Below are 15,248 nucleotides of genomic sequence, written 5' to 3'. Positions count from 1 at the left end.
CTGCTGGTAAACCACCTGGGATGCTGAATGAGCCACCGCACTCTGTAGCTTAATATATTCAGCAGCATTTGCATTGTAGAATCTCAGGGTAAGAAGGGATCTCAGACACAGACTATCCAGGCCATCCACTAGTTGCTTAAATCCACCACCACAAGTTTTATATTTTAATCACTCAATGCAAAATCATTAACTTATTCTATATAAACTGTCTCTTAAAAATTATCCTCATCAAAATAAAATTACATTTTATGTTTCACTACTTTTTTTAAATGATTTTTTAATCTATATATGAATGGTTTTCACTGTAAAATACTTTTTCTCTTCAATATTTCCTCAAAATGAATGGATGATACATTTGTTTTAGCAGATATGTTGACACATCTTCATCTTTGAGTCACCGCAACTTAATTGATCATGTGAGACCTCTGTAATGGAAAAAGTAAACACACCAGGGGACAAAAACATCTACTTAATTTGAGACTATAGAGGAGAAAATGTCCCTGTAGAAAATGACTCTTCATCAATACAGGTATCCTTCTGCAAACCTGATACCAGGCCTGAGTTCCCTACAGCAGAGGAATTATTCTATGTGCCCTTGTTAGGTTATTGATAAAGCTTTGAAAGTCAGTTCTAAGTTAAGGTGCATGCAGTGGGGGTAGCAGGCTCTGAGGTGATCCCCTCTTTCTAACGCTCTCAGCTCACTGCATGGCCCCGTTTGTATGGCAAGTTCCCACATCAAATTTTTAAATGTCTGGCTACTTCTTGATGCTGTCTTTAGATGGTAAGGTAAATAAACAAGAAGAAAACACCTGAGGATGGCAACACAGGACATAATCCAGCAAGGCTAACACACACCTGCCTTATATAAGCATTTCTGTCTCACAGCCGGTAATAGATTTCTCTAGAGGGTAGCTGGTCATTGACTGGGAGAAATCTTAAATTTTTCCACTTTAAGCAGGAAGCAAAGTAGCATAATAAAATGTAGGGTCGAGCCCCCTCTGAAAATGTAGTTTAGCAGCCATTATCATGAAGATTCTTCCTCTGGCTTTTTGAATGCCCTGAACATGTTGTACTTGAATCACTCACATCAGAGTCTTAACTTTATACACCTTTACAGAAAATTCACAAGACATGACCTTTGAGTTTCTTTTATTACTTCTTTTGGCATATTCCAGTCTGGTTCTGTCATGACCCAAAGGACCCTAAAGAAGATTCTTCTTGCCCTCAGGAAACCAAACTTCATTTTTAAATACCAAAAAGGGAACCAGAAATGTTGGATTTCAAATCAACAACTGTGACCCTCCTTCACAAAACCTCAGAGGTTTCACTGTGACTCAGACCAACTGCCCAATTAAAACTCAGAAGAAAACTGCACCTAATGGAAAATAGGTAATCACTATTTCACAACGGAATAGAGCTTTTAGTTTTGTCCACCTGTTCTTCAGTAGGCCGGTAGTATCAGCCACTAGACCTTTATCTCTCATTTTGAATTCATAGCCAATAAGATTTAGAAACAGGGTTCAGCTGGTAACAAACACAATTCCATTCTGACAGAGCAGAATTCTTCAAATAAAAAAGGAGAAAGCTGAGATGTAATTTGACACAGACATAATTGCGAAATAGACAAAGCAGCTCTCAAAGCCCATCGCTTCCCCATTCAAGGTCCTCTGCACTCAGTGTCTATTATCATCTGCCTAAGGACCCAGCACCCTCCTTTCTGTGCTTCATCAGAACTTGGACAGTAATGTTTTCTTTGGATTTTATCCAGATAACCATGCCTATTCTGTCCTGCACTGTACAAAGTGGGTATTTGCTGTGATTGACCAGGTAAATGATTTATGCTCAAGTGTTGGCTAATATGTAATCGTCCCAAATCATCCCCTATGCGCTTAAACAGCGAGTTCAAATCATGGTATATGCAGCAGAAAATGCTGCTTGGAGAGAATCTTGTTAGTCCCCGGCTGTTAAACCACACTGGCAGCTGTCCCTTTTACCCTGGATGCAGGCTGTTTCTGAGAGTATCGAATGCTCTCTCAGTGTTTCACAAGATTTAATGTGCATATGAATCTCATTACAATGCAGACTTTGATTCTATGATCTGGAGAGGGGTCTGCAATTCTGTATTATGAACATGCTTCTAGGTAATGATGACTCAGCCAGTTGGTAGACCAAATTTGGAGTGTCAACGTGCAAGGCTATTTTTTATAAATAAGGGACAACTGCACACTCACCCAGGAAAGAACAGAAAGGTCTTGACCACTGAAAAATCTGGAATATCACCAATTTGGGGGAACATATATAAATGAAGCATGTAAGTGCAAGGTTTACTAGAAACACAAAGAGAAAGAGGAGCAGGACAATCCCATCTCCATTCCTACATTTATGTTTTGCTTCTTCCTATCTCTGCATGGCTCATGTAAGGTCTAGAAAGTTCTACTTCCATCCGTGAAGGCCCTATTCTGTTAATATTTCCTCCAGATTACCCCAGCTTTCCTGAAGGCTCATAGCACATCATCTTTTATATTTAATCACCTATTGTCTTATATCATGTGTTGATTTTTTTTTCTTGTGTTAGTTCTACCTATATTAGGAGGAAGAAAACTCCTAAAAAGTGAGACCCAGTTCTTAGTCTGCTTATGTATTGGTCATAGCAACTGCAACTGTGCTGAGCACAGAGTAGATGCAAAATAAACATCACTTTTTCTTTAAATACATTTTGTAAATGGATAGAAATTTAGAATTTTCCCAATTTTAAAATAATGGATTAAAAATTAATAATGAATATTTTTCTAAATATGAAATACACATTCATTGTAGACTATTTGGGACATGCTGAAAAGTAAAAGAAAACAAATAAAAATAATATATAATCCTATCATTCAATGTTAATATTTTGGCCTATTTTCTTTTATATGTGTGTATTAGAAGGATCTTAAAGTGCTTCATTTATGAAGTATTCTATTTTTCATTTTCACATTATACAATTTCCATCATACTAAAACTATTTAAAACTCCATTTTCATTGTCTGTAAAATATTCTGAAGTATACCTATATTATCGTTCCCTTTGACGATACACTTAAAGTTTATTATGAATTTTCACTATAATAAATATTGCTGTGATAAATATCTTTATACCTTTTGTCCATATTTATTATCTCCTCAGCAGTACAATTACTGAAGGAAATGATCTGAAAATGTATTATAGACAGGATAACATATTAAATGAGAGCAGCGGCTTTGGAGTTTGACAGTCTTGGAGTCAATTACCACTTCTCCATACACTACTTTAAAACCTTAAGAAGATTACTTCATCTCTTTGCATCTCACTTTCATCACATGTAAAATGAAGACAGTACTTATTTCATAAAGCAGTTATGAGGATTAAATGAAACAAAAATGCATATGCATTGTGCTTCATAAATCAACCACTAGGTGGAGATGGAGGCTTATAATTCTAAAGCAATGGTTCTCAATTCCCAAGCAGCAGCGGGGAATTTTCCGAGAAATGCACTTGCCTCCTGAGACATCCCAAAACTACTTAATCATCATGGTGGAGGGGAGAGGTTCAGCAATCTATTTCAACGAGGCCTCCACGTGAGTCTCATGCATTCTAAAGATTGAGAATCAGTGATCCAATATGTTCCCATTTTTCTCTGATTTGTTGGCCTGGGCAGAGAGAAGAGCCAGATGTCAATTAACACACAATGACAACTACAATCTACAGAAGGTTACAGAATGCTACAATAACTGTACTAAGTGATATATATACAGGCATGCATCCTTATTTTCACAAAAAGCTATGAGATAGTTATTTTTACTCCTATCTTCTACCAGATTGAATGAACTTGTCCTTAGTGACTTGTCATTTAGTCACTAAATACAGAGTCTGTTGTATTCTACCTAGGACATGGATTTACCCACTATACACACAGCCACCCCAAAGTATAGACCTGGAAAGCCTGTTCAAGGGTAATTTTCCTATCCCACTGATCCCAAGTCAGGGATCATGTCTGGTTATGAGTGTGTATACATCTGTGTATCTGTGACTGCAGAAGCTAATTATGGTTCATTTTGAATATCAATTTACATGAAACTATTCAAAATGACAAGTAGTCAGTCAGAAAACTGAATACTTGACTTGAGTCTACTGATTTTTAAAAGCCTGGTACAAAATGAACTTTTTTGTTATTAATTAATGTAATTTTTCTCTGGTTTGTGCTGTGTTCACTTAAGCAAATGGCTAAGACCTAGGCAGAAGGAACACATTCTCACCAATAATACCCACTTATGCCTGTCTTTTTAAAATATCATCCATTTAATTAAAATTAAAAAGGGAGGACAAATAGTACAAAATAATTGACTTACAACAGATCCTTGAATTGGTCACATTAACCTCAAAATGCCACATGAACTGTAAGAAAATGTTGGAGTGGGCATAAGCAATTATTAAAGAGCTTCCGTTGATATTTGTTAGGGCTATGGTAGCAACTGAGTTTTCATTGCCATTTACTAGACAAGTGAACCAGTCAAATTGTTAATTATGCTCTAAGTTCATTTTCTCATTAACAAAATAAAAGTAAACTCAAGAGTTATTCAGGTGAATCCCATGGCATGTAAAGTATGCTCAGTATCAACATCACCATTAAATCAGATACCGCATAATTGGCTACTATGCTAATTCAGGCCCTCCAGAGGCAGAATCCAAGATGAGATTAAAAATACAAGAGAAAATTGGGTGGGAGCCCAAGAAGGCTGGGAGAGCCTTCAGACTCTGATTCAGGTCTGACCCAGGTGGAGTAAAGAGGGTAGGAAGGAAGGTTGGGTAGGTAATATCTAATGGTGGTGCAGCGCTAAGAAATTTTCAGTGAAGCTGATGGGGAGTCTTCGAGTCAGTCACCCTGCAAAGGAGTCCTGTGTCTCCCAGGAATTGCCCTCTCTTAGTATCCTTGACACCCGCAGTCATCATTGGCTGGGAACAGCCCGTGGACCTCATACAAACACAGTGGTGGGTACAGAGCCATTGGTCAAACATGCTCCCTGTCAAGAAGCAAGAGGCTCCTTTCATAGTTGTCTCATCTACATTGATTCCTTAGTGTTTCTCTCTAAGTTGTTGACTAATGGGAAGGCTTTACTCTTTCTTCAATAATTCTCATTGAAGAGCCACAGCTACTCTTCATTTATATTGAATGAGTTAATGCTTAATAAAGTACTGATTGATGCCTAGCAGATGGTGAATGCTAAATTGTTATTAATATGATGGTCTCCGAGTTTAACTGAGCTTCTGAAAGAAGGAGGATCTACAGGACTGTAAGTTTGAGGTGCTCCTTCTTATCACAAGGGAACAAAAAAATTTTTGTAACTGTATGTGATAGATGTTAATTAAACTTATGAACAGTTTGTTGGGAGGGACTTGTCTTTTCTGTTGTTGTTACTGTTGTTTTTATTACTTTTATTGTGTTTTTTTCATTTTAGTCCCCAGCAATCTTGTCTTTTTATTTAACTTCAGTTTTAAATCACAAAACTACCTCAGATATGTACATGTATGAATTTGGTGATTAATGCATAATTACCTCATACTTACCAACTGTTCATAATAAATTATATTTAACTTACATACAACAAAATTAACAGTCTTTTTTCCAATAAATTATTTCACACAGGTATATGCTTAAGAATATTTAATTGCTCAAACTGTGCTAGAGAATACATATTTTGTCAGATTCAGTTACAACATTGATACTTTCTGATGGGAATTTCTTACACTATCCTGATTATCCAAAAACATTGGCAAAAACAATCTGTATGATCTGATATCAATCTGTGTTATGTCAAAACATATTTTTAGTTATGCATTTAATTATGCCTCTGTCAGCTCACTGGTTTCATAAATATTAAAAATCCCATTTTAATAATTTTATAAATATTTCTAAGACATGTTTTCCAGTCATTTTCATAATGAAGAGCTATAATCAACCTGTGTTTACATATCACTTTTCTCTACACAGTTTTACTTTTTAAATAGAAAATAGCAGGGAATATGCAAAAGCTCTGGCTCTCCAAGGCAAAGCAAAAAAAGAAAAAGAAAAAGAAAGAAATTTAATTTTGTATCCTGATTTTTTACCTTGAATCTCATTTTTTCTCCTTACCTATTTTTTAAATGTTAGAAATTGTATTCTTATGAACATATACCCCAGGATGGTAAAATATTCAACACTTAGAATGTAATTACCTAATAACAATGTTACTATTTCAATTACTTGGGGGAGGAAGTTTTACATTATCAAAAAAATTGTGGTTTCAAATGTATTGGTGGTAAATATATTAACTTTCTGGGTCAAAATGGAGAGCCTTTCAAGATAAGGAGCTGTACAGTCAGCAATGACTTAAATTAGTCAGGATAGCAGGATTCCGGGGTCAAGGCCGTTTCCACCATCACTGTCTTGCCACCATACGTAAATGGGACCTTATGTGTGTAGCACTTGTTTCTGTCATAAGCGTAGCAGGTCTCATTGTCTTCATCACAGATATTGCTCTGGGTGGCAGTAACTATTTGATTTTCCAGTTCCACTTCTGTAGGATCACATTTTTTGCAGCTGAAAAACAATTATCTGTATTAGACAACCCCCATCAAATGTTGTCTCAGCATTTCAGTGACTATATATTTCTATCCAAAACCAATTCATTCTTGCAGCTCTGACCTGACAACTGACAAAGGGTGACACCTTTCATAATTCAGCTGCCCTACAATTCAGAATAATTTATGGGATTTTTTTCAACCTTTAATATAAAAATTAGTTGAAAGTAACCAATATGATTAGTAATATGATGTTACACCATACAACAATTTCTGCTCTGTTACATTTATTACACATTGTGTACTAGGATTAAACAAGTTATTTATAGTGACGAAGAAGGAAGAATTTTTTTAAATTGTTTGATATTAGATTTCATAGTTTCCAAAGAAACGCCTGCATGTTAATATATCTGAAATCCTGTTACTGAACTATTAAGACAAATTGGCCCTTCCTGTACTAATGGCAAATATTTCTTCTTCAGAGTAAATTTATAGCTAACTTTTATCTGTAATAAAGTTTTATAAATTTATGATACCAATACCTAATTGTTAACATAAAAGCTAATGTATTCAAAAGTACAAATTGGTAAATGTTTATACCTCAACATATTTTCCAAACATTCTTACTAACAAGTTAATTTTTAAAAGGTATTAACTTGCATATATATATTAATATGAAGGACAGTCTCTTACAGGTCAGACAAATGGTACACAAATTTGGTTCTCAGTGGTGTGGTGGGATCAGAGATATTCTCCCTGTTGTTTATGGGAACACTAAAAAAAAGAAAAGAAAGAAAAAACAAGTCAAAATAATGACACTAACAGATACTGCTCTTTTGGGTAATAGGTATATTGCCAGGACAGTACTTACTCTTTTGTACTTGGTACATTTAACACTCTATAAGAATCTATAGTAATGCTATTACTCACATTTCACAGTAATGTGCTATATTTTAAGCATTTCCCATTCAAAATCAACCTCACAACAACTCCTCTGTCAATGATCTTTGCTTACTTGGCAAACCTCTGTTTTCTTTTAACAACCAGCTCAAGTTCTACCCTCTCTATGATGTTTTTGTTGATCCCTTCTCCATCCCTCAATAAACTCCTTCTTCTGTAGCCTCATTAAAGTTCACATACCTTATTATATCAAATGCCATATCCTAGTTGCTTGTCTACAGAATAATTGCTTCTCTAGACTACCTAAGTTCATTGAGGCAAAAACATTTATGTAGTCCCAGTGCCTTGCTAGATGTATGACATGCGGAATATGTTCAATCTTTGTGGAATGTATGGACAGGTATTATTAGCCACATTTTTTGAGATGCATAAATTATAAGTCAGAGAAGTTAGCAACCTATCCTAGATCACACAAGTACTGAGTAGTAAAGCTATAGCTGGAATCCAAATCTCTTGGTCTGGTGATTTTCATGAAAAAAATAGATAATATTTATAAACTATTTTCAGTGATTTCATTTACTTTTACATTTTTATCATTTATTTCATCATTCCTTCTCATATGCACCCCTCCCTACCAAAAGATACAAAGAAAAATGTGTTTTCTAACTCAGTCACTAGCAATAATATCCTCATAAATATCCAAGCAAAAACTTGGATACCGTTCCTGAGTTCTCCCTCTCTGTCATGACTTATGTTTAATCCATCTCACAGTTCAACTGATTCTAATTTTCTGCATCTGTGAATTCCATCCACTGGGTTCAGGACACCGCCATTTCTCTCCTAGCAATGCCCTCCTTCGGTCTTGACCCCTCCAATGCATTAGCCACATTATTGTCAAATGGCCTTTCAAAAATACGCACCTAATCTTCTTCTCTGCTTAAACTCTACAGTGTCCCCCCACAAATAGTAGGGTATCCTTAATGACATATCCCTCACTCTCCAGTCTCATCTCTCAACATGCCACCCCCTTTACACTATGGCTAGCTATAAACAACAGCTTGCAATTTCACAAATTTACCATGATTTCTCATCTCCAAGTCTTACCAATAACAAAAATAAAAAGTTCTAACATTTACTAAGTGCTTACAGTGAGCCTGGTACTATGCTAAACATGTTACATGATGATGTTATGTACCCCTCACAGCAACGCTGTTTCCTTTGCCTAGAATGATCTGCCTCGCCTACCAACCCTCTCATGTCTCACGCATCCACCCAGTTAACTCCCAAGCAGCCAGCTAATGGCCATCACCCACTTCCACCACTTACTCCAAACATTCTTTTCTGCCTCCACTGCACTGCCACTCTCCACACGTCCCCCAGGATTCGATCAGGTGCCCTGTAACATCCTATGCTTATTTCTGTCATAGCATTTACACTACTGTATTGTAATTGCCTTTTTTAACTGTTTACGGTTCCCTACCTGACTGTAAATTCTACAATGGTCCCCTAACTCCAACCTCAGTGGCACTTAGTAGTGCTCAATAAATATTTGTCAGATGAATGAATGAATGAATGAATGAATCTATTCTTTATTAGATGAAAAGGGCTCTAGTACTAGCAGAAAAGACTTCAAATATTGATAGAGATAAGGGAATAAACATGTATGAACGTCTACTATGGGTCAAACACTGTTCTACATGCTTTTGCACATCATATTTAATCCTCACAACCCTATAGAGCGTATGTGTATATCTACATACATATACATTATCCCTTTTTTTTACAGTTTAGGGAACATTCTCAAATTAGTTAAGTAACTTGCCCAATTCATGTCATTAGTAAGTGATGGAGTTGGGAATAACAACATGGCAATGACAATAAAACTTTCAGAAATGACGTCAGAAATGCTTCAGTACACATCAGGCAAAGTGGATGAAGTAACTGAATTATCTGAATTCACAAAACAATATACTATCATAAAAAGAATGGTCATGGAAAACAGATGAATTAAAGAATCATGAAGTGCCATTTAAAAATCTGAAAAAAAATTTTTTTAATCTGAAGATTTAAACATAAGATAGACACTCCTCTTTAACGTGGTTTAGGAGCCAATGTCATAGATGACATCCCTTTGAGCTACATGCATCTCCAATTGTTCTATCTCTACTAGGGAGCTGAGAGGTATAGAGTCTGAATGGCCAGAGAAAACCAGCTAGAGGTAGTGATATCTAAGCCAAGGCATGCAGATTGAGAAGTTATCCAGGCTAGGAGGGATGGGAGAAAGGTTTCTTCAAGCAGAGGAACAACATATGCAAAAATAGAAGAGGAAGAAAGCACTATGAGTGTGGAAAAATAAGGGCAAAACAATATTGCTGGATTTTCAAACATAAGCCGAAAAAAGTGTCAATAGATAAGCTTGAGAGTTACGTCCCATGTTGTGGGTTAGGCCAAGGCATTTTTATTTTATTGTAATAACAATGTTGGGTAAACCAGCAAAGGTGTTTTAAGAAGTATTGTGACATAATGATAACTGACATATGGGTTAAATGGATAAATAACAGCAAATACTTTTTGAAAATATGCCAGGAACTATACATTCTCTAAAAGGAATGGCAATATATTTTTACAATAGCCCTATGAGATACGTACTATTGAAGTTTAGAGTCGATAAGCGGCTTGCATACAAGAGCACACAGCTGTTAAGTTACCCAGCCATAACTTGAAACAAAATTTTAAACACATACTACTTCTTCCATTGATTAGACAGAACTGAATGTCATATTGTTTCATTAAGTAGTACTCAATTGAGGGGAAACTATTTAAGGCAGAAGTGTTCACAATGAAGACTTTACTGTTTGGATCCAATAGAAATCTCATATCTTAAATATTATTAGCATTTGGCTGTTGAACATCAACACTCATAGCTTATAACCTTGACTATGTGTGAAATGAAATGAATATCTAAAGTCTAATGTACAAGTGAAGAGTAAATCAAATAAGTCAATTTGATTAGTCTGCCTTACCCTTATTCAGACAGTTGAGCGCTATGTAAAATACTCTGTAGTCCACATGTGGTACAAAATAAGGCTTTCCGTGTTATCTCAAGTTTCACTTTGAACTGATCAAGAGCAATTAGAACTTCTGATTCAAAATGAAATAATTTCACATAAACAGGGCATGTTGATGACTAGATATGAACCTTCAGTTATAACCATTTGATCTAGCTGACTGGTTTTAGACTGCATGGGAACCTTGTTCCTGCTCTCAACTTACACATAATTGGCTCAAGTTCATTAACCAGATTCAACCTCAGGTCAGGTGCTACACATAAAAAAGAGGGGCAAAGATAAAGGTATTACATTCAAACAATGGCTGATACGACAGAGTATCTCTGCTTACAACATGAAAAAAGGAAATATAAAATACCACATACATAATTCTGATGTTTCTCTCTATAATGTCTTGACTAGGATCTTCGGGAGAAGGGATGATCCTGGAAGTAACGCGGGCACACTTGCATTTGTTGTTAACAAGAAGAGTCCCTTCATCTTCATCTTGGGCTTGAAAGATAAAATGTATTAAGAAGAAATGGAAATGAAAATCTACTTATCAACTTTGTATTGAATTAATCTTTTTTTCCTGCAGAAAAAAGTAAGTTTTTTTTTATTTTATTTTTTGATTTTTCAATTACAGCTGTCCCATTTTTCCCCCATTGCTCCCCCCCACCCAACCCACCCCCAGAAAAGTTTTATGGTTGATCAGTTTCATCTTTCTTCATTTGTTTTCCTTCCCAATCTAAAATAACTGAGTAGAATCTCACAGCAAAGTGAAGGAAATCCAAATGTACTCCAAAAGGAATTTCCTCTTCTTCCCTTGGACCAGTCTATGGAACGCAAACTGAAAGGATTCTGGTTTTAATCCAGTGCTTTTAACAGAGGCACAGCTCTCTGAATGATGTAGCCTTTGTGAAAGTAAATGCCAGAGGCCAAAGTAAGAGAGAAAACAAAAATCTAAACTGAAGTTCTCTCAGAACAAAGCAATCAGTTCAAGCATGAACAAAAAATAACATTAGTTTTTATAAACCCAGTTTAAGTATCACATCCTTCCTGAACTCCCATGTATATATAGTTTGCTTACCTTGCATCAGAGCTAAACACGGGTATTTTTCCCCAAGATAGCCTTATTTTGTAAGATTTTTCAATATTCTCCACTACAATTTTTGTAAACTTAATTACATATTTAATTTTCATAATAACGATCAGGTTATTATGGTAGAATGATTCAATCAAATAAAATAATAGGTGCTATATTAATATTTCTTATAAGAATTATTTTTAAAGTTATGGTATATGTGAATGTGAAGTGTTATAAATTTGCAAAAACAAATCAGAAAATATTGAGAAACACAATCACTATTTAATTTAATATGCCCAAATGCAGAAAAAAGTAATAAGTGAATGAGTACACAGATGGCCATTAAGGCCTTAACTCTGAGTGTCAACATTTATTGTCTAATCTGAATATTACATGAAAAGATCTAGTAAGTGTTGCCAAGGATAAACAAAGAAATTTTATTAATATCTGGACTTAGATCAGTTAACAGATATTTGAAGAGTTAATAATAGCTTCATTTAACAGTGCTAATCACATAATTATAATGATGTTAAATATCTTTTTTTATTCCTATATTAGCTAAGCAACCTTTAAAACTTCCTCCCATCAAGCCTCAACTGAAAAAAACAAAAACAAAAATTTAGCATAGAAATTCAAGTTATAAAGTTTAAGTGACTGGGATAAATATCACTGTTACTGGAAGTTTCATTATTCCAGAAATTATTTCTGCATGGAGAGGCCTTAATTGCAGCATTTCAGTCTTAATGATAATAGTCATTACAAAAACATTTTCAGATCATTGTTATTGTACTTATAAATTGTTTGAAGTATTTTATAATGCATTACTATCTCATTATTCATAACTTCTTAATAAATCTTCTGATAAAAGTCTGTATAGTATTGGAGAAGAAATATCATGAAGTGAATTCAAGAGAACCATATAACTCTTCCTAATGCTTTGAAGAGTAAGATGACTTAAATGGAGTCATCTTACCTGCTGCTGTATTCATGACTCTTAAATGTTTTTCTCAATAAAATACAAATAAGCAAGCAATGCCTGTCCAAAGAAAAAAATCAAATCAAGTATTTGACTTGGCAATTAAGTCTTAAATAGAAAATGTCTATTTTATTTATGGTATATAGTTTCTTTTCTTACCTGAAACCTAGGAAAAAAATAAATTACTGTTGTTACATAAAAGTATTAGGCAGCCCAATATTCCTGCTAGAAAATGTACACATACCTTCAATTCATCAAGACTGATACAATTCTAATATTCTCTCTCATTGACAGGCAGCATTTTTTCTAATAAAGCTTACATTTTATTCCAAGAGCACCTGAGACATAATAGGTACTCAATAAATCTTTATTAAATTTAATTTAATTCAGTTCAAACAAATAAGAAAATAGACAATAACATACTATGTATGAACATAATTAACTTACTATTAAAAGGTGATTATCTTATACAGGCAAAAGAGGACAGTAGTTAGGATTGTGAGCTATTGAATCAAAGGGTCTGAGTTCCACCTACCATATGCTTGCTATGTGACCTTAGGTAAGATATTGGCCTCTCTAAATCTTAATGGGCTCAAATATATGTCAGAAATTATCATTGTACCTATCCTCAAGCAGTTTCTGTGACAATTAAATAGAATAGTATATGTAAAGTTATTAGCATAATGCCTGCAATATAACATATGCTCAATAAATTATAGCTCATATATGTGTATATATGTGTGTATTTATACCTATTCTATACATGTTTTACTCCTATCTTTATATTGTAAATATTATAAATTCATTAGTCTCGATACTAAATTAGTATAAAATATATTTTAAATGATTATCCTTAATTATATAACACTCAGTCTTGAAATAAGAATAACAAGCTCTGTAAATGTTAGAAAAAAATCCAGCCAACTTATATCACTAATTCATGTGCCCTTCTAGATGAAAATTATTAAAACTGTGCTTCTGTTTTCAGAATGTATTCCATTTTCTACAGTACTTTGAAGACTTAATAAACAAAATACCCAAAGTGCAGTCATTAAGTTATAGGCCCTGTTGAATATTAAACATTGTTAAAGGGTCATAATAAATCTGGAGAAATAAAATTCCAATGCATGCTATGTTGTATTTACAGTAATTATTACTTCATTTTTCCTAATACTAATTTAAGACATGCAAAGAGAGGACTACTAATTTTTAAGATTTAATATGTATATTCATATAAGTACAGCTATCAATACCTATCCAAAAATACATATTTTATTATTCTCTAGGATATAGTAGTCAAACAAATAAAAGAAGAGAAAAAGAAAAAAGAATTATAGCAAGTCTTGTCTGCATAAAGTTCACTGCCCATACAAAGATTAAGGCATGTTAAAAAAAAAAAAATGTAGCCAGCTAGCTGGTCAACTAAAGCATAAACATTAATGTTCCAGTCTGAAAAACAAATCTGCTATATTTTTAATTTAACTAAGCTTATTTTCAAAATACCACATACCTGTCACAAGAACAGCGTTAACAAAAATGGCCAGGACTCCCCAGAAAAGCAAATGGTTCTTCATCTTGCCTTCACCTCTTTTGAAAACTGGAGCTAAAAACATCAGGGTTAAGGTGTGTGATCTGTAAGGAGTGTGCAAATGATGGTGCTTCTGCTTTCTTAAAATAACACTCCAGGCAGCTAACAAACTAAAACCAATCACAATTGTGCCTGAAGTCTGCAATTTTAATGCTGCACTGGAAAGAAATGTATGGTTCAGATTTACCTATTTTCTTCCAAAAGCATCCCCCCAAAAGCCATGCTTTGATGTGATCCCTTTTTATTTTACATTTACTCCATATAGTTAAAGCAGAAGAAGAAGAAGAAGAAGAAGAAGAAGAAGAAGAAGAAGAAGAAGAAGAAGAAGAAGAAGAATTTCAAGGCAGGTGTCCATTAAGAATCTTTAAATAGGGATTTTCAACTTTATTCCCTAGATAATAAAGTTTTCAAATATAAATGACATTTGTTGTGCTTGGAACAATAAATGAAGGAGAATAAATGAATTAAAGTTTCTTAAGGTTCCATTTATATCTATGTCAACTTTTTCTTCTAGTCCTTAATTAACCAAGCCACCATATGTGTGTGTGTGTGTGTGTGTGTGTGTGTGTGTGTACACTCAAACATGGAATTGGAATTAGAAACAGGCGGATACTAGATGTCTCAGTGGCCACACTTTAGTTTGATACCATTAAGGCAGACCTTGTATTTGCTCATCTAGTAACACCTTTCATAATTGTTAACCTATAAAATGATTTATATTTGAGATGCCTCAACAGAAAATGGAATACTGTAGTATTTCTTGTAAAAAAAAAATTTACATCAATTTTCAGTGCAAAAAAAAAACCCATAAACAAAAATCTAAGCTTTGGACAGAGCATCCACCTGCCCCACCACCACCACCAGAATCATCTCATCATGCTAGAGTTTTCCATCTTTTAGGCAGGCTTGTTCCAAGAGCATATTGGTTACATTTATATGCAACATCAAATATGTTTCTTTTGTTTCTTAGCTCCTAGAATTTTGAGAGGTACTAAAGAAATATTTCAGGATAATAAGTAGGCAAGCAAATTTCATAGCCAGCAGTGGAAAACAGCAGGATGAAAATTATGAAGT

At 34.4% G+C, this 15,248-nt stretch overlaps 1 protein-coding gene across 1 annotated transcript; it reads right to left on the bottom strand.

Moving 5' to 3' along the window:
- Positions 1-5,665: 5,665 nt before the first annotated feature.
- JCHAIN (joining chain of multimeric IgA and IgM) lies at positions 5,666-14,268 on the bottom strand. The gene is made up of 4 exons (XM_090268119.1): positions 14,097-14,268; positions 10,910-11,036; positions 7,270-7,350; positions 5,666-6,595 (listed from the first exon to the last, which is right to left on the bottom strand). The coding sequence occupies exons 1-4, from the start codon at positions 14,197-14,199 to the stop codon at positions 6,391-6,393; spliced, it is 516 nt and encodes a 171-aa protein (XP_090124245.1). The 5' UTR covers positions 14,200-14,268; the 3' UTR covers positions 5,666-6,390.
- Positions 14,269-15,248: the final 980 nt, after the last annotated feature.

The sequence above is a fragment of the Furipterus horrens genome, unplaced genomic scaffold, assembly GCF_987537825.1.
Source record: "Furipterus horrens unplaced genomic scaffold, mFurHor1.1.pri manual_scaffold_2, whole genome shotgun sequence".
Taxonomy (NCBI): domain Eukaryota; kingdom Metazoa; phylum Chordata; class Mammalia; order Chiroptera; family Furipteridae; genus Furipterus; species Furipterus horrens.
The sequence above is the reverse complement of the archived record's forward strand: the minus strand, read 5'-3'. Positions and strand labels throughout refer to the sequence as shown.

What these genes read in the sequence shown, in the direction of transcription:
- JCHAIN (XM_090268119.1), bottom strand. Translation starts at nt 14,199, where the DNA reads ATGTTTTTAGCTCCAGTTTTCAAAAGAGGTGAAGGCAAGATGAAGAAC. An exon ending in TAACGCTGTTCTTGTGACAG is followed by an intron (nt 11,037 to 14,096) that starts GTATGTGGTATT and finishes TTATCTTTCAAG; the next exon opens with CCCAAGATGAAGATGAAGGG. An exon ending in GTGTACCATTTGTCTGACCT is followed by an intron (nt 6,596 to 7,269) that starts GTAAGAGACTGT and finishes ATTGTTTTTCAG; the next exon opens with CTGCAAAAAATGTGATCCTA.